Source organism: Ursus americanus, chromosome 2 (assembly GCF_024610735.1).
Source record: "Ursus americanus isolate L20-20 chromosome 2, mUrsAme1.1.p, whole genome shotgun sequence".
Lineage (NCBI taxonomy): Eukaryota > Metazoa > Chordata > Mammalia > Carnivora > Ursidae > Ursus > Ursus americanus.
In genome coordinates, this window is record NC_142128.1 from 83,669,870 (window position 1) to 83,690,000 (window position 20,131).

Sequence of the window (20,131 nt, forward strand, 5' to 3'; positions counted from 1 at the left end):
ATCTGACTGAGAGCGTGCACTCCTTCCCCACAATGCTATTCCTCGGGTACCCTAATTGGAAGAGCTACAAAATCAGTCCATTTCCATCCTCCCCGTCTCACCTGTCGGCCTTCCTGCAGTAGCCTTGGGAGAGATCCTGAGCTTTTCATATTCTATGGATTTATTTTTGCATTCCTCTTTCGATGAATGGAATATAATAACATGCTTCTCTCTCTTGGTCCCCTAAAGTGTGTGTTTATATCAGTTGGGGAGAGTAGATTTGCGTTGTTAAAATACAGTCATATCTCCTTATAATTCTCTGCCTTTTGCTGCAGTTTGATCAATGAGTCTCACTTTCTACTTAATTAGAACAGCAAGTTCTTCTGTCTTTCTGAGAAGCTGAAGCATGAGACCAGAGAACGCTGGGGAAAGTTCGCCACGCGGAGATGGGAAGAAGAGCGTCTCTAGAAGCTCTAGCTCTGGGTTTCAGGCACTTCAGTAAGAGACTTTCCTCCCCTGTTCCTATGTACATTCACGGAAAATGAAAGCAAGAAGGCCCCAGAGACTGCCTGGGGTAGGGGGCGACGAATGAGGTACCAGGTAGCAGCACAGAGCTCCCCAGAGGGCCACTCCTTGAGGAGAGAGTCACTGGCACAAAGAGTTTCCCTCCTGCCTGTTCTTACTCATATCAGCCACTTTCAGAGGAGCAGGAGAAATGTTTTTTCATTGGTAGGCAGGAAATGAGGCTCCGGACCCCTCTTAATATGATCATTGCTGTCCATGCCTTTCTCCCAAACTCTGAGCCATGCCAGCCTTGAGATGGCCTTTGGAGGAAGAAGGGGGACCCCAGCGGGGAAGTCAGGGCCTAGAGGTCATCCTCATGGCACCTGTGGCACTACTTCAAACTCAGAATCTCTCTGGTGCTGGCCTTTGCAGGCTCACAGCCATAGTGTCCTCCCTGGACTGAGAGAGGAGGCTCTGACCTCCCCCCTAGCAAATAAAGAATGGCACAGGTTGGGGAATGGACAATTCTACCCAAAAGGAAATTCACTTTTTCTTATATTTAAGGAAAGCTATTTTAATACAATCCCTGGGATCCCCCAAGATAAGATCTGCCCCATTTCATTCCAGACATCTTCTAAGGCCCCTGTTCTTTTCCATCCTGTGCGCCTTCCCACTCCCAGACCAAGCATACGCAGCCAGTCCCACCGGTTCTCTCTCACGGGCTGTGCACTAAATTCGACCTGACCACAGTGCCCAGCAGAGTAATGGGGTGTACCAAAGAGACCAAAGATGTCTGGTTTCTCTCAGATTTGCTCATGTAGGTCCTCATAATAAACTCTAACCATAGATAAACTTTGCGTCCTTGAAAATGCCACGTTCCCCTAGGGAATCTGGTTCTCTGTTTTCTTTTCCTGGCTTAGGACTGTTTTGCCCAAAGGCTCTTCTCTCTCTCTCCAGTGTCATCTTGAGCATTCAAGGTCTTTCTTAGCCTTCCACAGAGCATCCTTTCTTGGATTCAGAGTGTCACTATTTGGGATTTTCTCTAAGCCACCGAGATCTCTTGATTTCTGAGGGAAACCTAGCTACGGCCTTCCTCCCCATCACATCCCCCCCTCCCTCAGGACTGGCACATACAATGCCATATATAGGAGCACCTGGGTGAGACATAATTTAAGAGAAAGATGCCAGGAAAAGTCTGAAAAAAGTAGAAACCACATGTTACCTGGTCAGTATCATGGGGAACTGGGGGGACAGAGATCATGTGGTATGATGCCCTAAGGGTCAGGGAAACGATATCCTTTTGCCAGGCTCTACACTTGCTGTAGATAGACATTTAATCCAGTGGGTCTCTGCTCCCTCATCTTTGAAGGAGAATGTTGAATCAACTAATCTCTGGTGTTTTTTTTTTTTCCATTTATGATTCCACGATCCTTAACCAAACACTGAGACCCAAGAACAGGATCTTCATCGGCTCCATAATCCAAAAGGAATAATACCCTCCTGGATGCTACTCAAACATGCCCTTCTGTTGAATCCAGTTCCTTTTCCGGGAGGCTATGGAAGACTGTCACGGATGTGAAATGTGTGCTGAAGAATGGTGTCCCCAATGTCAGATCTCACCCCCACTCCTGGGCCATAACTGGTACTAGATTTTGATAAAAGTATCCTGTTGCTCGGGGACGCATTCCATGAAGACAACCAGAAGACCAAGAGCCAGGGACTAGATGAGAGACACAGAGCATAAGAGAATAATCTCCTTTTGGCTCTCAAAACAGGGCATGAGTGAGACCTGAACAACTAGAAAAACGGTCTGTCAGAACTGTTTCCAGGAGCAGTGGAGGAAGGTAAGAAATTAGAAAAAGGAAGAAACAATTTAGTGGCTCTTAATGTCCTCCCCGCCATGATCTCGGTTCTGTGAACCCACTCCCCTGCCAGACAGGTTTCCTCAGGCGATGACTGTGGTTTCTGGGCTCTGCAGGAGATACGACCAGCTCCAGAAACAAGGCCGAGGTACTGCGCCTCGAGAAGAAACTGACCTCAGGCACCGCCTGTGTCACTGCAGCGAGAGTGGGTGAGGACTATCGATTCCCTTCAGGGCAACAAGCCACACTCCCCTTGGTCATCCTGGACTTACATCATGACAGAAAAATTTCCCAGCCGAACAGGCAAGAAATAATTCCAGTTAGCAAAGATCTCTAGGGTTGCGTGAACTCCTAGCATGTTTTATTTCAGGAATGGCTGCATTATTAGGCTTTGGCCTTGAATAGGTGATGCTTCTCAGATGCAGGAATGTGGCTAGGTAGGACCTCCAAGGGCTTAGGTGAGGACCTGAAGGTTCCTTGGAAACGCTGGGCTGGCAGGGAACCCACTCTGCCATCAGTCACAGCCCAAAGGAGGACCCGTGCAGATGCCACCAGGACATGAGGAGGGACTGGCTCTGTGTGATCACAGGCCCAGAGCATCAGGAAAATGGTCTTCTGAAACTAAGGAAATAGACACAAATTCTTCTGCGAAACCCTACTATTCCCAGACCTGCCCCCCAGGTTTTGGAACCCGAAAGCCTCAGTCCTGAGCCTGGTCGGCAGCTGCTGTGTGTGTGTGGGGTGTGGGGCGTGAGTGGGCAGATGGGGGGTGTCGGGAGGGTGGAGGCGGCTTGGCCTCCTTCACTGGGTGTGGCTCTCCCGCACGGCCTGAGCGCCGAGGCTGGCTACAGAGTTCTGTCAAAAGGGAGGTTAACACCACAGGAATGCATCAGGACCACAAACGTAAAGAACCACGGACACGGATTTCATCCAAATTCTATGAGGAGTGAACAACAACAACAACAACAAAACCAAACAAAAACCAAAAAACAAGAGAAGAAAGAAAAGAAAGAAAAAATAGCCCTTCGTGGTAAAGGGCATGCTGGGAAGGCGAGAGCCAGAGCCGCCTCCCCAGAGCATGCTGGGAGGACGGGCACCGGAGCCGCTCTCTAGAGCATGCTGGGAGACAGACACCAGCACGTCTCCAGGGCCTGCACTTCCCCAACTCCCACCCCTATTCCCTCACCCACCCCGACCCGGAGACTAGAGGGGAGTCTGTCCAAAGATGACTGCCGAAGAGGGTATGCTGTGGTTCTCTGCAGGTCCCCCACACTGCGGAGGGTTGAGTCAGCAAGTGGGGAGAACAGTCAAGATGAGGAGATGGAGAAACAGAGAGGCAGGAGAGAAACGGGGGGACTGACAGAGACTGGAGGGGCCAGTGCGTTGGCGGAGGACGAGGGGAGAGTGGAGCGGAGGGCCGTGCGGCTGCTAGCCCGAGGCGTTGATGTACAGTTGGCTCTTGAGAATGTAGTCGATGACCGGCTGGGACAGGTAATCCACCACGTGGCCGTCCCCGTGCTGCAGGGCCAGCCTGGGTGAGAAGAGACGGTGGTCAGATGACACCTTCCCTGACCAAGGCGGAAGGCCGGGCCTCTCAGGGAAAGAACGGGTTTACCCAACACCCCAGTTCCTGCCTGTGCTGAGGCTCCACAAATGGCTTCCCTCCTGGGAAAAGGTCGCCTGCCCCAGAATTCCTCCCTGACCCTGGTGACTCCATTCCACCCTGGCTCTGCCATTCCCAGCAGAGGGGCCTTAGGCTGGTTATTTAAGCCCATCTGTTCTTCAGTTTTCTCCTCCGTAAAAATGAGGGGACTATTTGGGCCCATCTCCTTCAGCTACTAAAAGGATTTTAAAAAATAAAAATAAAAAGATTAAATGAGTCATGCAAAGTCTTTAGAATAGCCCAAACACACAGTAGGTGTTTATATGTGTGAGCTGTTCTTATTTTATTCCTTCCTGTTTCTCTGCATCGTGGTCTCATGAAAATGAATCTCCTGATGGGCCACTTCTTTTCCTTCCTACGGGAGCCCTGACAGGGAAGAAGGTGAGCTTCTCCGAGGCAGGGAGGAACGAGGAGGCACTACCAGGTATGAAAGGGGTCCAGGGACGCACTTTGGCTTCTTCACAGCTGTGCTCCAGCCTTGGTCTGGCTGCTTCCCATTCTCTGCTCATGTGATGGTCTTGGGAATGTCAGGCCCCAAGGAGCTATTTGCGAAAAACGCACATACTCCTCCAGAAATGCAGATTCTAAAAGGCATCTGAGCCCTGCCCTGGAGACCTCTTCAGAGGCCAGCTCACCGCCTCTTCAGTGCCCACACTGTCCTCATCTTGCAAGCGAGCTAGTCCCTCAGGGCCTTCTTGCACAGTTCACAGGGAAACTGCTTGAAAAAGTGGCCTATACCGTGGTTTCCAAATGCCAACCCCAGCTCGATCAGAGTCACCCAGGAAGCGGATTCCTAGACTCATCCACCACAGGTTCTGATTCAGTGGGATTCAAGGGGACACAGGAACCTGTGTGCGTGTGTACGTTTGTGGGGTAATTTTATTGTGCAGCCACGTTTGGAACCAAATCCTTCTCCTCTCCCCTCACTGGCCCTTGTCATTGGGTTTCAGCTCTCACCTCACAGTTTGATGCTACTCTTTGAAGGGTCTACATAATCACCTTCCAGGGAGGAAGTCCAGTAGACCTTTAAAAACGCTGGGCGCATCTGATTTCTCTGAAATATGTGACAGGGATGACAATGCTCTCCATCTTTGCACCCTCACTTGCCTTGGTTCTTGGGCCAGCACTGCTGGTGCCCTCTGACGGCTCCTTAGCCTTCTTTTAAATGCTTCTCTTCTTATTGACTCTCCCTGTGAGCTCAGCCACACTCTTAACGTAATTCACACTTAATGTGCTCACGGCTCTCTGTGCCACTTCCACACCTCTGTATTCCTATATCTCACCATTTCACCGGACATTCCCCCTTGGGGTGTGTGGCGGAGATTGTTACCCGGCCCTCAGCATCCATTCTCTCCTTCTTCTGCTTAGTAACAGAGCTTCCTGAGGCTAAGCTGGGCATATAAAGTCCATTTGCCAGCCTCCCTTGAAGCAAGGGATGCCCGGGGGACCGGGGCTGAGTCCGTGGGGTGCAGGGAGAAGTGGGGTCTGCAACTTTGAGTCACTTTTTTAAAGACAAAGCTCCTGCCCTTTCTAGCAGTCATGGCAGCAGCCGTGGACCCACAGATAGAGGCTTCACGTGGAAGAGGTTCAATCTCTTTTGACTTCAGTAAGATGGAAATCATTTTCTTCTTTAAACCATGACTATTTGGACTCTTGTTATGGCAGCTTAGCCTATGCTCTCATTAATACAGTGTTTCATAAACACCGCAAACTAAAGAGTCTCCAACTAAAAACACCCTCTTTCTCCCGAGAACCGGCTAGAACTAGCTGATGACCCATCCCCCTTTAAAAGTAAATGACTGGGGCACCTTGGTGGCTCAGTCGGTGAAGCGTCTGCCTTCGGCTCAGGTCATGATCCCAGGGTCCTGGGATCGAGCCCCACATCGGGCTCCTTGCTCAGCGGGGAGCCTGCTTCTCCCTCTGCCTGCTGCTCCCCCTGCTTGTGCTCTCTCTCTCTCTGACAAGTAAATAAAACCTTAAAAAACAAAACAAAACACCTCTCTCTCCCTCTGCTCCTCCCCTCCTTAAAAAAAAAAGGAAACCACTGGGGACAAATACATGAGGTCCCCAAAGAAGGCTGAATACCAGGCAGCAGGTGTCAGCAAATGTAAGGGTCTGCTCGAACTGAGGAAAGTTGTATTAAAACTTGTAAGCCCCTTTGACCAAGGTCCCTCTGGCTGTTTGTCAAACGTACCTGCTCTTGGTTGAGCTGACGACAGACATGGGATGATTGATGTCATCCTTCACCACCATAATGTTGTTCTGGGGACAGAGCAGAGAAAGCAGGTTGCCCGCCCCTCGCACTTAAACTCCCCAGGTGCCCTTACTCCTCCAGCCCCCTGCCCCCCCAGCAGGCTGCAGAGGTACAGCAGCAAGGAGACGGGGGACTCACTTTGTATTTGCGGAGTATGGAGGAGTGATTCATGATTCGGTCTGTGTCAGCTGCGTCCCGGGGCACCACCACAATCCCAAAGTCCCCGACGATCACCTCCATCTGAAAAACACAGAGACAGCGTCCTTTGGTGAGACCATGACTCCAACTACTTAGCAGGTGGACCGATCTTCCACGTGGACCGCAAGCTCCGGTGCTAAGCTGGCCTTCTCCACCCTACCAGTCAGCGCTTTCAAGTAACAACCTGTAACAGTGCTGGTGGAATGAATGGGAACTTTGCCGGGCACCGCAGAAGATGCTTAATAAATACCTCTAGACGGAATGAATACATGTGCTCCTGCATGTCAGGGCAAGGTCTCCAACTCCCGGGGCCTGTTGAGTTCGTTAACGCTGAAGAGTAAGAGGAACGGCACACAGTCCTTACAGGGTAGGCACCCTCACGGGCGAAACAGGTCCCACTGCCCAGCAAGTGAATCCCAGCTCCCAGCCAGGCTGCTGAGAAGGGCCGAATGCTCCCAGGCTCAGCCACCTCAAAGCTGCTGGGGACTCAAGGGTGAGGAAGCGCAAGCAAGGGCTTGGAACGCCTGTGTGCCCACTGGCAGCGATAGGAAAACGGGGTCACTGCTGAGATCAGCCTCCGATAAATGCTTGCTGCCCTAATGAGAAGTGAAACCTTTTCATGAAGAAAGAAATTTTTTTTCTGGTTATACACACAGTACAAGCTTGGGAAATTCAGGGGAAAAAAATCAGTCACAACCACACAATCCGGATAATCACTCTTAACGTGGTGCATTCTGTCCAGCGTTTCCTTCTGTACAAATAAGTGTATATCCCTACAATTGGATTAAACTGAAAAATTAATCATTTTATCTGTATTTTTTATTTAGCATTATATTGTGAGCATTTTTTCACATTATTAAAAATTATTTGAAAAAATCAAGTTTTAACAGTCTGATTATGTCATTGTCTATGATATACATGATCTATTAAACTGGTCTTGTGTGATGGAACGTGTGCAGTTCCTTCTGATTCTTCACGAGTATACACAACACTTTGTTGAAGATCCTTATATATAAATCTTCTGCCACATCTCTGTTTCCTTAGGATAAGAGGTAAGATAATTAGATGAAAGGGTATAAACTGAACAGATTTCAAAGTCTTAAGACATTATTACCAAGTTGCTTTCTGGAAACTCGTGCCAATTTTTATTTTCAAAAAGCCTGAAAGTTATGGCATTTAATAGACTTGGATCTCGCCCGGGCATATGACTGTTTAGCTCTTGCCAATTAAGGATCCCAGATGGGGAGAGAAGGGAGGGGGAGACAGGCTGCTTCTGAGCAGGGCAGCTCACGGTGCAAGACGTGCTCTGGTGGTGAGGGACCCAGGTCCTCCTAGTCAGTGCCACAGAAACAGACCTTATGGAGCACCGTGGCCACTTGTTCTCCATCAGACAATTTCGACACAAGCAGAATTCCACCGCTCCGTCCGATTCATCGATTCCGTTCGTGCATGTGTGTGTGCGCCCGAGCACGTGGGCACATGCCCTTGGGTATTTCCAGCCACCTTTCCCCTACTTCTCCCATTGCTTCCAGCTGGGGCTAGAGTTGCAGCTGGAACTCTGATGCAGAACGCTGGCTGAGGGCGCCCTGGGAGGGAAGCTGTGCAGAGAAGTTAAAAGCTGGGGGTAGAATACCAGAGTCCCCGTTTGGAGGAACAGGGCGCTGCACAGCATGCTGCGTCTAGCGGTAGTGTTCAGAAGGGGCAAGCCAGCACCAAGCATTTGTCCCATAAAGCAGGCATGTTGGGGAGGCGGGGCAAGATCCAGCTCCTCCTCCACAGCTTTGGAGTATTGCGCTGGGATTCACTCAGAAGGTAACCCGAGGCACTGGTTCTCAAACTTGGCTGCACAGGAGAATTGCCTGAGGAACGCTGAACACTCTCGAAGCCCAGCTCACACCCAAGAGCAGTGAAAACCGGAATCTCTGAGAAGGGGACCCGGGTGTCAGTAGTTTCTTTAATTTCCCAGGTGATTCCAATATGCAACCAGCTTGAGGACCAGGGGCCTAAGTACTGCTTCAAACTCCAGGGCAAATGGTAGTGTAGAGAAAGAGAGAGAAAAAGGGGGAAGAGAGGAGAGGAGGGGGGAGGGAGAGAGGAGGGAAAAGGAGCAGAGGGGAGGGAATCTATCCAAGCTGGTATACACGAACATTCCTCAACTGCCTGTCTCTGCAAATGACTCAAGATTCCCGGTGTACGTGGCATCAGGTAGGATCTGCCTGCAGTCTGATTCTGAGAACTTGGAAGATGTTCCATGAGCGGTGAATGAAATGATGGGGCAATTTAAAGTGAGCATTCTTGTTGAAAGCATGAAAACAACGGTTCAGACTGGAGTCCGGCCTCACGGGGAAGTCACCCTATGGGTGACATTAGTGCAGCTGCTGCTTCCCACTCAGGAACTAACGATCTGAGCACTCCATCAGTAACAGTGCCAGGTGGCTCAGTGGGTGGCAAGCAGATGGAGACCTTGCTGCTTGAGATGTTTTCATTTTTCCAGAAACAGGTGACAGACTTGCCCCCTGGGAATCGCAGATGGAGCGAGGGAGACAGGGTCTGTAGGACAAAACATGCAGCTTCACCACATCCAAGCTGCACGTCTGCAGGAGTTTGGGTCAGAGACTGCAGATCTTTTCTGCTCCTTTGCCAAGACCCCAGGACACCGAGCTTGATTTTCGCGCTAGAGGGTATTTGCGTGGGTGTGCATCAAGGGGTGGGGAGAGATGCCATGTGCTAGAGTTGGTAAGGTGTGCCCTTGGTCCCATGGGCATCCACCTTGTGCAGGGACTTAGCTGTCCTTCCCACCCCCCTGTCTCCTGTCTTCACCTGACCCCCAGGAGACCACCCTCTCCCGGTTTCCTCCGACCTCAGCAGCTGCAATTTTTGCTCTCCTTGTGCTGGTTCTTTCTCGTGTCCCTAAACTTGACCCACTGGAATCCCCCAGCCCTCAATCCTTGGACCCCTGGGGTAAGCAGATTCCGAGCTGAGCACGGAGTTTTACTCGGGGCTCGATCTTACGTCCCTGAGATCATGATCTGAGCCGAAACCAAGAGTCAGAATCTGAACCGACTGAGCCATCCAGGCGCCCCTGTGTGTGGCCTTGAGCCACCAGTCTTCAGCAACAGAAAATGAACTCATCCCCATCACCTCTCACTTGGATTGCTCTGGTCTCCTTGTCTTTCTCTTGCCTTTTTCAGTCTATTCCCAACAGCCAGACCGAAAGTATTAAAATAAATTGAGCTACTCCTGTGTCAAAAGTCTTCACTTAAATGTCACCTTCTCGGTGAGACCAGGCGATTTCAACTTGTGTGGCCATGCACGCAGACCCACACGCTATCCACACCTGCACAGTCCCTGCCCCTTCCGGGGTTTTCCGCTCCTCCTTAGCCATATTATGTTCATCTAACACCTTATATATTTTCTTTGTTCCACCTGACTTTTGTCTCTTTCTTCCTCTCCTATAAGGTAACCTCCACGAGGGCAGGGAGCTTTGTGTGTTTTGTTCACTGCTGTGTCCCCAGAGGAAAAGCACCTGGCACCGCATAAGTGCTTCATAGGTGCTGTCGAATGAGTGGATTCCTGCAGAGTCTTGTCTGGCAGCTGTCACGGAGGCATTTGCTGACAAACTCTCCAGGTCTCAGGACTGGCAACAAGCCCACAGTACCTCATGGGAGCTCTGGGAGGCCCAAAGAGGTTACTCGAAAGATAGACTCTCAGGTCCTATGACAAGTAAGGGTGAGCCTACTTTTGCAGGTTCCAGACTGGATCTGATTGGTGAGCAGAAGCACCTGGGGGAGCTTTAAAACCAACGACAAAAGTAGAGCCCGCAGACCTCACCCTGGGATTTTGAACCAACACGTCTAGGATGGGTGGAGCCCCTCTCTTTACAAAGCTCCCTAATCCGTCCGATGTGCACCAACCTCTGGGGGATTGTTGCTTTAAATCACATCGGCAGTGGCCTAAGCTGCTAATTCTCTGGCTTGCTTTGGAATGAGGTCAAAATGAGATACTCAGCTCTGGAGATTCCAACAAAAACGAGGACAAGGACATCACCCTGTGCCCTGCGGAGTGGGGGGGCGGGGGGTTGGGGCGGACGTCTGACCCCAGGAAACAGAGGGGTCGCTCAGGCTTTCCCTGCCCACGGAGCCTGCAGGAGTGTGCCCAGGCCCTGGGATGGTGCTGTTACGCCAGCGTGAGGGGCCCACGTGTCCTGCGTGCTCATGAAGAGTCGTCGGCAGGTCTTGCCTTGGGGGCTGGGAGGTGGGTGAGTAGTCAAGGTAGCCGAGCTCTCCTGCTTGGCAAGTCCCTTTCCTGCTGCTGACTAGTGTGACCCCAGACTGCCCCGCCACAGTTAGCAAGATCAGGGTACAGTCTTCTCCCCCCTCCCCCAGCATATAGTGGCCTTCTCAGTTGAGCTCTGGCCTGTCATGCCTGAGGTGGGGTCTGTGACATTCATCCTGTTTCAACTTCCTGCTCACAGGCTCAGCGTTTTGATCATATCTTTTCATCCTCTGGTCAAAGGCTCCCCAGAGGAGGCAGGGGTGGGGATGGGGAGGGGAAGTGGGAAGGGGTGGACTCTGCTTCCCCAAACGTGGGGAATCTGAAGGAAGGATATGAGACATATTGAGGCAGGAAGGAACTTGGCCTTGGGAGACAGAACACTCCTGAGGACCCAGGCGGCAAATCTGGAAGGAATGCGAAGTTATCGTCATCTCTCCAGGAGGCCGAATTTCAAGATCTGCACTGTTGGATTTGGGGGATGCTTTGGGTCGGGGATGCCCGGTGCTCTTAGCCAAGGACTTTCCTGGGCACCAGGGACAGAGGGTTGAGCAAGACAGACACGGCTTCATCTCTCCGATCAATCACTACCTAGGAGGCACTAAACAAATGATTAATTATTTCAAGTGTATCTATTGCTATGAAGGATAAGGACAGCTTACTATGAAGTGGCTAATACCTTGTAGTGGCTAATGTCTTATGGGTATCTGGTTAAAGTTTGGGTCACATCGCATGGTGGACTTAAACTCTCTTATGGGCTAAGCTCCTCCAACCAAGAAGGAGGTACTCTTTCATTCCACAAACTTCTATGTTGTGTATATGGTAAACGGGGCACTCTCCTGGTGTTGCCAAATAAGATAGGCAAATCTAGTATACTCATAGCGCTTACCTTCCAGGAGGGAGAGACCATAAACAAAAAATGTAAATAAGAATACATGAGGTGGAATTAAGTACAGTATTGAATATAAAATACAATGACCTTAAAGTTGAAACCGAAATGACAAGAAGGCACCAGACATAAGGATATCTGGGGTAAGAGCACTCCTAGTTAGGCCATAGCTAGTGCAAAGGCCCTGAGGTAGGAGAAACTATTAAAAAACAAAACAATATAAAATACGTAGGACTGAAACACAGAGAAGTAGGAGAAATAGACAAGGACCAGATCAAAGATGGGGTTTCATTCCAATTGCAAACAGAAGTCATTAGAGTGTTTTAAGCAGAAGGTTTGATTTCCATTGACAACGGGATCCAATTTCCATTGATTTACGCAGGCAAGCCTAACTGGTTAGATCCTCTCTAGGATCATTCTGAAATCAGGATTCAGAATCCTGACCATGTCCCCCAAACATGCTGTCTTGTGCACGTTCTCCAGGTACATGGGTGACTTGGGCCCTCTTGTGTTTCTTCTCCAGATGAGGATGTTCAGGGAGGGACAAGGGACTATCAGTAAGAAGGGAAACAAACAGGGACTAAGCTACCTGTTATGTGCCAAGCACAGTACTGGGAGCTCTACTGATTATTACACTTAATCCTTACAGCAGTGGTCTTCTGAGATACGTGCCTCAGTTCTCCACTCATAGATGGGGAAATCAAGACTCAGTGAGACATAGCAGCTAGTTAGTGGATTTGAGCCCACTCTGCTCTGCTTTAAAGGCTCTTTCTGCCACATCAAACCTCTTCAAAATCCATTTCTTAAGACTCACATTTTAGTGACTTGAAACTTTTTTGGTTTGAAAATATATTCTTATTTTTTCTCTAGGTTTAGCATGGGCTTCCTCCGTTCGTTACTCCACATCGCCCCCTGGAGTATATAATTTTGTACACTTCCAACTGGGTTGCAAAAGATGCAAGGAAAGGTGTCTGGCAGAAGCCACACAGTGGGTTAGGGGCTTCTGAAATATGCCCCACCCATTTTAGCCAGGAATCCCCCACCCTTGTCCTGGCCTCTGTTCCTCTCTGGAGGGAAAGCAGGGCAAGAGGTTAGTGTGATCAGAGCTGAGAAAGCGGGAAGGCATTTCCAGAATGGCTCTCTTAAGTGCTGATGCATGAATGATCCTTCAGAGGGGTTTCCCAGAGGAAATTATCCCCATTCCCATTTCCAATTTGACTGGGGGTGTGGGAAGGCAAGAGATTTCAGACTCAAGTCAAAAGCTTGAAAACCAAATCAACAGTATCTTTCACACGAGAACCAGAATCATCCGTGGTAGGAGCTAAGCCTGCTTCCCTAGAGCCTGTAAATTCGACATTGGTTTTATCAGTGTGGGGGCTAATCCCTGGGGTGGAAGTGTCCGTTGGGCTTCCTGGCTGGGGCTGGACTATCTGATAAAAACCATCTGAGCCTGAAAGACCAAATGTTTGTCTTTGCTCTATGAGTCCCGAGCCCTGGGATTTCTTCTGGAGTGGCTAGTGCCCCAGGCTCTTCCTCTGTTTATTTTCTTTGGTTGTTTTCCCATAGCTGGTGGAGGTAGGAAGCAGTTAGCCCATGGCTGATTGGCTGGAAAAATGTAGGATACAGCCAATTAGAGCCAGCCTGTGGAATGCTAGGTTTCAAGAAGGGCAAAAAGAAAGAAAAGAACACACAATTTCCTTACCTCTGGGTGCCTAATGTGCCACCTTCAGATTTCCATTCCTTTGGGTTAATAATCCCTTGCTCATTTAAAATGCAAATGCCATTTGAAAGCAGCTAAAACATTTAATCATTACACTTAATGATTTTGCCTGTTTGCTGAAGAGTCAAAAGCTTCCAAATAAAGACCAAGATAAACCACCTATTTCAACCAGCCAGCACCATCTCCCCAGAAGCTTTTGTTCCCACCATTAGATCTTTTACAGCCTTCTCTCAACCCAAAAAGCCCATCTCTTTCCACCCACTTAACCCAATACTGCCCATCACCCAAAGCCCAGCTCAAGTGCTCCCCTCTTACAGCCAGCTATGAAATATATATATTTCTCATTCTTCTCACTGTCTTTTATGGATTAGGGATCTGAAGACATGGGCAACTTCCCCTTCCCAGGAGTGTGCTAGGGGTTACCTGAACTAATCCACGAGAAGCATCTGAGTATTTACTGTTTATCTCCCCCACTGGAAAGTAAAGTGCACACAGTGAGAAGCTTTGTCTATTTTGTTCTCTCTGCTCGTTCAGCCCTAGAACAACGTCTGGCACTTGGTAGGTACTCAATGAATATTTTAAAAACCAATAGATGAATAACAGCCAACATTTACTGACTGCTTACTAGTTTCAGAAACCCTTCTAAACTTTTGACAATTTTATTGCATGCAATATAAAAAACTAATATAATAAAAAAGTATTTTTAGACTGCAAGTGCCTCAAGGACAGATAACGTGCTTATATTCATACTGGGCTCTAGAACTCAGTAAGTACTAGTTGAAAGATTGATTGAAGGAAAGAATGCTCCAATCAGAATTAATTTGCCAGACTGCCTTCCATTACAATAATATGATGGACAAAGCAGCTGACAGGTTAAGAGCCCTAGACAACTGATTTTATTTGGGGGAGGGGAGTGAGTGTAACAGCTTCCTGCTTCACAAAGGCGTATCCATGGCTGACCCTTTATCCTCTGGCCTTGACTTCCAGCAGACCCTGCTCCATGCTTGGCTACCTGCTTCGGTGCTGGTGCCCGGATGCCGCACAGCAAAGACCAGGTCCCCTAGGGGAGACCAACTCTGTAATGAGAACCCAGGGATGGGAAGGGCTGCCCCCCCCCCTGGGTGCTGATCTCCAAGGCCAGCCCAGAAGCCTGGATCTTGAATTCTCTCAGGAATCAAGAATGAAAAAGCCAACTGCCAGGCCGCACAAGCAGCTCTTTTGTATCCCATGGAGAGAAACTCGATGAATATGTATGGAATTTTCTCCCCCTGAAATGTAAGGGGAAGGGTGTGTCATTGGTCAGAGGAGGTCAGAATTCACTGTGGGCTAATAGATCTTTGTGCCTAATAGGAAATGCCCAAGGGATGTGTTAGGAGGTGGGGTTGTTCCTTTGGCTGTGGGATGAGACTTCTGGATGAATAGCACTGCTTTAGGAGTCCCAATCGAAAGAGCTAGATGGACCCCGGAGAATTTGTGACTGTGCTGGAGGAAGCCTTGGCACTCCTGCTGTGGGACAGACCAACTCAGCTTCTTCCCAGCCTGGCTGGGGGCAAAGCTGCTCCACAGCCCCTCTAAGCTTTCTAACAGAAGGGTGGAGAAACTCCTATTTCACCCTAGACCTGTCTGAACTAGTGTGGCTTCTCTCCTGCCCTCGGAATCCTGAGGATTCTGAAGAACATGGGAGGCTGGACTGTGGAGCCAGAGCCTGAGACCTTCCCAAGGGGCTTGGCTCTTCGATTCAGGGGTTTGGGCTCACGGTCACTAAACAGAGGTCTGTGCCCAACAAACATCACTTGGGACACCAGCTAATGAAGAAACCAGGATAGAAATAGGTCTCCTATACCTCATCCCTGGTAATCTCATAGGCAGGAACTGAAAACCCTAAAATGGAGCCCTTCTAGGCAAACTCCAGATTCTACTAGAATTTTCTAGTAGAATAAGCAGGACTCACCCTGTACCCAGTCTTTAAAGTAAGACCTTCCTTTTCTAGACCCTGAGATCCAACCATCCCCAGACAAGCACCGTGGAATAATCCCCTGAATGGCTAACTAGCTGTGCGCTTCCTATACCCCCCTCTGCCCAGCCCAACCCTATTTCTAGCAGAGAACCAGACCCTTTACCAGACCCTGCTCTCTCATTTGCAGGGCAGAAAACAATGCTTTGCGGTCAGTGGCTTTAAACTCACTGAAGAGATTTCACTAGATACCTAGGATGAGAGAAAACAGGAAAGATACGTTTAGAATAGAAAGAAGAGGTTCTGCGTTCTCTGCCCCGCCCCCCTCCACAGAGATCTGTGAACGCCACCCTCTCTCCCTGGGAAGTGGCACCCTAGGGGCAAAACCTCAGAAGAAAATGAGTCCCGGAGATCATTGGTGGGTGGGGCCCAGTGCTAAGCTTCCAGACTCAGCCAGGAGCCCAGCAGAACCCCACCGCCTCCAAGTGGCCACGAATGTCCAGACAGGGAAGGTGTCCATGGAGACCCCGAGGAGCTCATGTTCACATTCAGGGCCCACAGAAGCCTGTCACGTTCTGCTAGTCAGTAGTATAATAATTGAGACTAACTTCCCATCAGCCCTGTGGGATAGATTTGGACTTGAATTTTAATTTGATTTAAATAAATCAAAGGTGATATTTCTAGCACACCTCTTCTGTGGGTTGAGATTCAGACTCGTTATGTAAGGAAACAGCTCCTTGATTTTTTTTTCCCCCTCTACCTCAGGTGCCATGATTGTAAGGACCCCACAGACTGGCTGTGGGTTAAATCAGGGGAGGGAGCAATCGACTGAGTGGGGATGGGGCCGGAGAGCGCTAGGCCCAGAAAGCCTTGGGGAGTGACCTTGGCGCATCTGCTGTACCCAGATCCCTGCTGCCTGTGCTGTGAACTGGAATTCTTACCACCCTTGCGGGATAGATGGGGGTTTCTGCCAGCCCCCTTGTTGTGCTGCCTGGAGTAGCCCGGCTAGGTGCTCTGGACCTTGAGAGTAACCAACCAAGGGGGAACACTGCTGAATAAATGAGGGTCTCGCTCCCCCTTCACTGTCACATTCCCAGTAAATCAACAGCTAGGGGTTGCTCTAATTTTTTGTCTTAACCTGTGCTGTCATTTCAGCACCAGAGTCCAACAGGAAGAGGAGAGACCTGGGGCTCCTCATCTTGTCTTCAAATGCCAGATCTGACAACAGCAAGAGTGGCCATTTTGGAGAGCAGTCGGAGGGCCTGAGGTCAGCGATCTAACTGGAAGGAACAGAGAGGGACTGGCCGCGCTTCCAGTGCCCCAAATGCTGTAAGTTTCAGGCTCCAGAGAGCCTGGGTGGGCCCCTGAGAGGGGGCCCTAGAGCTTCCCTGCCCATATAAGTGGCCCTTCAGGCTGCTGCCCCAGGGGCTGACGTCATCCCTCCTGGATGGTCCAGCCTCCCTGTGGGATGTGCCCCCCCAACTGCCCCCTCCCCATTTGCCTAGATTCTTGAAAGAGCTCTGCTGAGATCTTGTACACGGCTTTGGCCACACGAGTGTCTACTTTCACAGCGCCATGTGAAGTAGAGAGGAAAGTAAAAGTTAATTAAGCCATTTCATCCAGAACTGAAAGGAGGTTTAGAATTTCACCTGCAAGAAATGGTCCAGGGGTGGAGAGGAAAGGCCTACACAGTGTAATTTACCTCTGGGAAACTCTCCCTCCCCTCCTGGTCCTCCTACAGCATGTTAGCACTCACACCCTTCACCTAGAATATCTGGGTGCCTGTCTATGAGTCTGTTTAGGTGAATTCGCTTATGAACATTTGTTGTATGTAATCGTGTGTGAGGTACTAGGCTGGGCACTTCATGTACACAATTTCATTTAATTTTCCCCAAATCCTATGAGGTAGGTACTATTACTACACCCATTGTAGAGATGGGATAAACTGAGGCTCAATATAGATTTTGTCATGAGCTGTGTTGGAATAGAACTGGAATCTGGAATCTGATCCTGAAGGTCCTCTCTCTCTCCAGAAACACATTTACATGTACATGAAAAAATTTCATATGTATATGTCTTACCACCTGATACTTGGGGGAACAGACTGTACTTCCTATTTTTGTAAGTGTCAGAATGTGATAGATAACATGCTATAGATTCTTTTTTAAAAAGATTTTATTTAGGGGCGCCTGGGTGGCACAGTGGTTAAGCATCTGCCTTTGGCCCAGGGCGTGATCCCGGCGTTACGGGATCAAGTCCCATAAATAAATAAAATCTTTTATTTATTTATTTTATTTATTTTTTTAAAGATTTTATTTATTTATTTGACAGAGAGAGGGACAGCCAGTGAGAGAGGGAACACAAGCAGGGGGAGTGGGAGAAGAAGAAGCAGGCTCCCAGAGGAGGACCCTGGGATCATGCCCTGAGCTGAAGACAGATGCTTAATGACTGAGCCACCCAGTCGCCCCCATGCTATAGATTTTTAAAAGAATACCAAGTTGTACTATGTGAAGTGATGTTAGCTAAACTTGTGACAATATTTTGTAATATATACATATCTCAAGTCATTGCATTGTACAATTTAAACTAATACCATGTAACATACCAATTATATCTCAATAAAACTGGAAAAAAACTGATGCCCAGAGAGTTGAATGATTTGCATGGGGTCTCACAGCAAGTTATTAAAAAAAAGCACTTAGTCTGGAATTGCTGCCTTGAGAACCCAGCTTGCACAGGGCTATGGAATTGGGGGGATGGGTGCCTGGGTAGCTCAGTTGGTTAAGCACCTGCCTTCCACTAGTGTCGTGATCCCAGGTCCTGAGATCAAGCCCCGCATCGGGCTCCCTGCTCAGCAGGGATTCTGCTTCTCTCTCAGCCTCTGCCCCCCAACCCCACTTTGTGCCCTCTCTCTCTCTTGCTCACTGTTTCTCTCAAATGAATAAGTAAATAAAATCTTTTTAAAAAGGGGGGCTATGGAATTGGGAATTAGCAATAGCTCAGGCTATCCAATGGAAGAATTAATGAAAGAGCAAGAATGAATATACAGACCAAGGGTGAGTAACTTACGAATGAGCCGGTTTAAGACCATCACCATCAGATCTGGCAACAAAAGATGTCCACTGAACTTCTAAGTGGTATACGTTTAACTTCCTGTTTCCCTCTACCCCCAGTCAATTGCTAGAAGGATTCTACTGACCTTTTGCCATGAACGCCTCCCCTCCTGACCCCTTTTTTCTTGTTGAGGGAATTCTAGGGTGGTATTTACTACCTCTTCAAAAGGAATCAAAGGAAAACAAAACACACATAATCTCAAAAGGGCGAAGGCTTTTTTAAAATTCCTCCCTCCCTTCCCCCCCTCCTGCCTCTGCCACACACATAGGCTCCAAGTACTACGTGGAGAAGGTATTCTGTGACTCAGTTTGCTTTCTTCCCAGGGGCTTCCCAGGAGCAAGCCCGAGTAGGAGAGAGTGTAAAAATGCAGTCAGAGCTCAAGCTTGGGATCGGTGGGAACTTTCTTCCATAGTGACCAGAATGGATTGTCCTGGGAGCCCACAGGAGATGGGACACTCAGGCTGGGAAGGGAGGCTGTTGGGGGGAGGGAAGAGCAGAGGCTGAAACCAGGTGCCCCCACCCCATCCTTCCCTGGCAGCTCTGTATGCTGCTGTAGGAACCTTGCTACTCACATCCGCCTCATTCCAGAGCCCGGGGATGCAGAAGGATTCCAGCAGGTCACTGCCACACAGAAGCAAGATCCGCAGCTCTGGGGAGGGGAACAAAGTCGGCACAGGGGTGAATGCAGCCCTGGAACACATTCAACTCTCAGCCTCGCCCCTGATAAATACCCAAGTGGCCAATTCTGCGGCTCCAGCACCCAGCTCTTCCAGGCTCCCCTGCACCATGGTGTGTGCAGTGAAGACACCTTTGCCTGCCCGGCTCATTTACAGACACTCTTGTCCCCTGTGCGATGAATTACTCATTCAGGGAAGGTCTTGGTTTGCCTGGTACCGAGGGGTTTCTGGGGACACGGGTCCTACCATCCTAAACCAGGGTGGCTGGTCACCCTAGAGAGACAGAGCTGGGTATGCGACTTGTCTAAGGTCTAAGGGGCTCTCTCTTCTGCTCCATATCAAACTCAAGTGCCAACAGACTTTGGCTCCTCTGCTGCTGTGCCTTATCCAGGCTTTGTCTTCATCCAGGGGCCTGGGGGGACACCGGGTGTCCCTGTGCAGTAGCTGAGTTAATCGGATGTCCTCTCTTTACAGGGCCACCGTCCTAGGCCAGGAGCTTGAGAAGCGAGGCTGATCCACCCTGCCGCCATCCCAGGCACATTCCTGCTTGTCCGTTGTTTTCCTTCCCTCCCGAAGCCCACTCTGCATCATCCCAGCGAGGCCCCTCCGGACAGGCGGCAAATTGACTTACTAAAACTGAGCAATGGGGGAAAAAAGGATCCTGGGATTCTCTGAACCACGTGGGCAGAGACCCCTGCCGGGGTGACTCGGTGTGGAGTGTTTGGTTCCCAGGCATCCTGGGCCCTCCGGCGAGAGGCCGTGGCTGCGGCCATCTTGTCTGAAATGGAGAGAGAGCCAGCCCTGCTCTGAGCCTTCCAAAGACCACTGCCACCCTGCACCGAGGTTGAGAGATGGCAGTTAGGTCACCCTGCCTGAGACGCCACAGCTCGCTCAGGGACCTGATAAGGACTTTCAGACGGTGACCTTGTCCCTGCTGCGGGAATCTCCAGATGGTACAGAAAAGGAAGGCTGCTGGGCTGATGACAGTGTCAGTATCTCATTGTCCCACCTGGGCAGCCCATCCTCAGGGAGCCGCGGGAAGCAC

At 49.7% G+C, this 20,131-nt stretch overlaps 1 protein-coding gene across 2 annotated transcripts in view; it reads right to left on the reverse strand.

Moving 5' to 3' along the window:
* Positions 1-3,249: 3,249 nt before the first annotated feature.
* NMNAT2 (nicotinamide nucleotide adenylyltransferase 2) overlaps positions 3,250-20,131 on the reverse strand; it is a 181,530-nt gene continuing 164,648 nt past the window's right edge. For both annotated transcript variants that reach the window (XM_087858338.1, XM_087858341.1), the window contains 4 exons: positions 18,982-19,058; positions 6,401-6,502; positions 6,203-6,270; positions 3,250-3,876 (listed from right to left, as the gene is read on the reverse strand). In XM_087858338.1, coding sequence (XP_087714464.1) covers positions 3,774-3,876; positions 6,203-6,270; positions 6,401-6,502; positions 18,982-19,058 — 350 coding nt within the window. In that variant the 3' untranslated portion in view covers positions 3,250-3,773. The remainder of the gene's footprint in view (positions 3,877-6,202; positions 6,271-6,400; positions 6,503-18,981; positions 19,059-20,131) is intronic.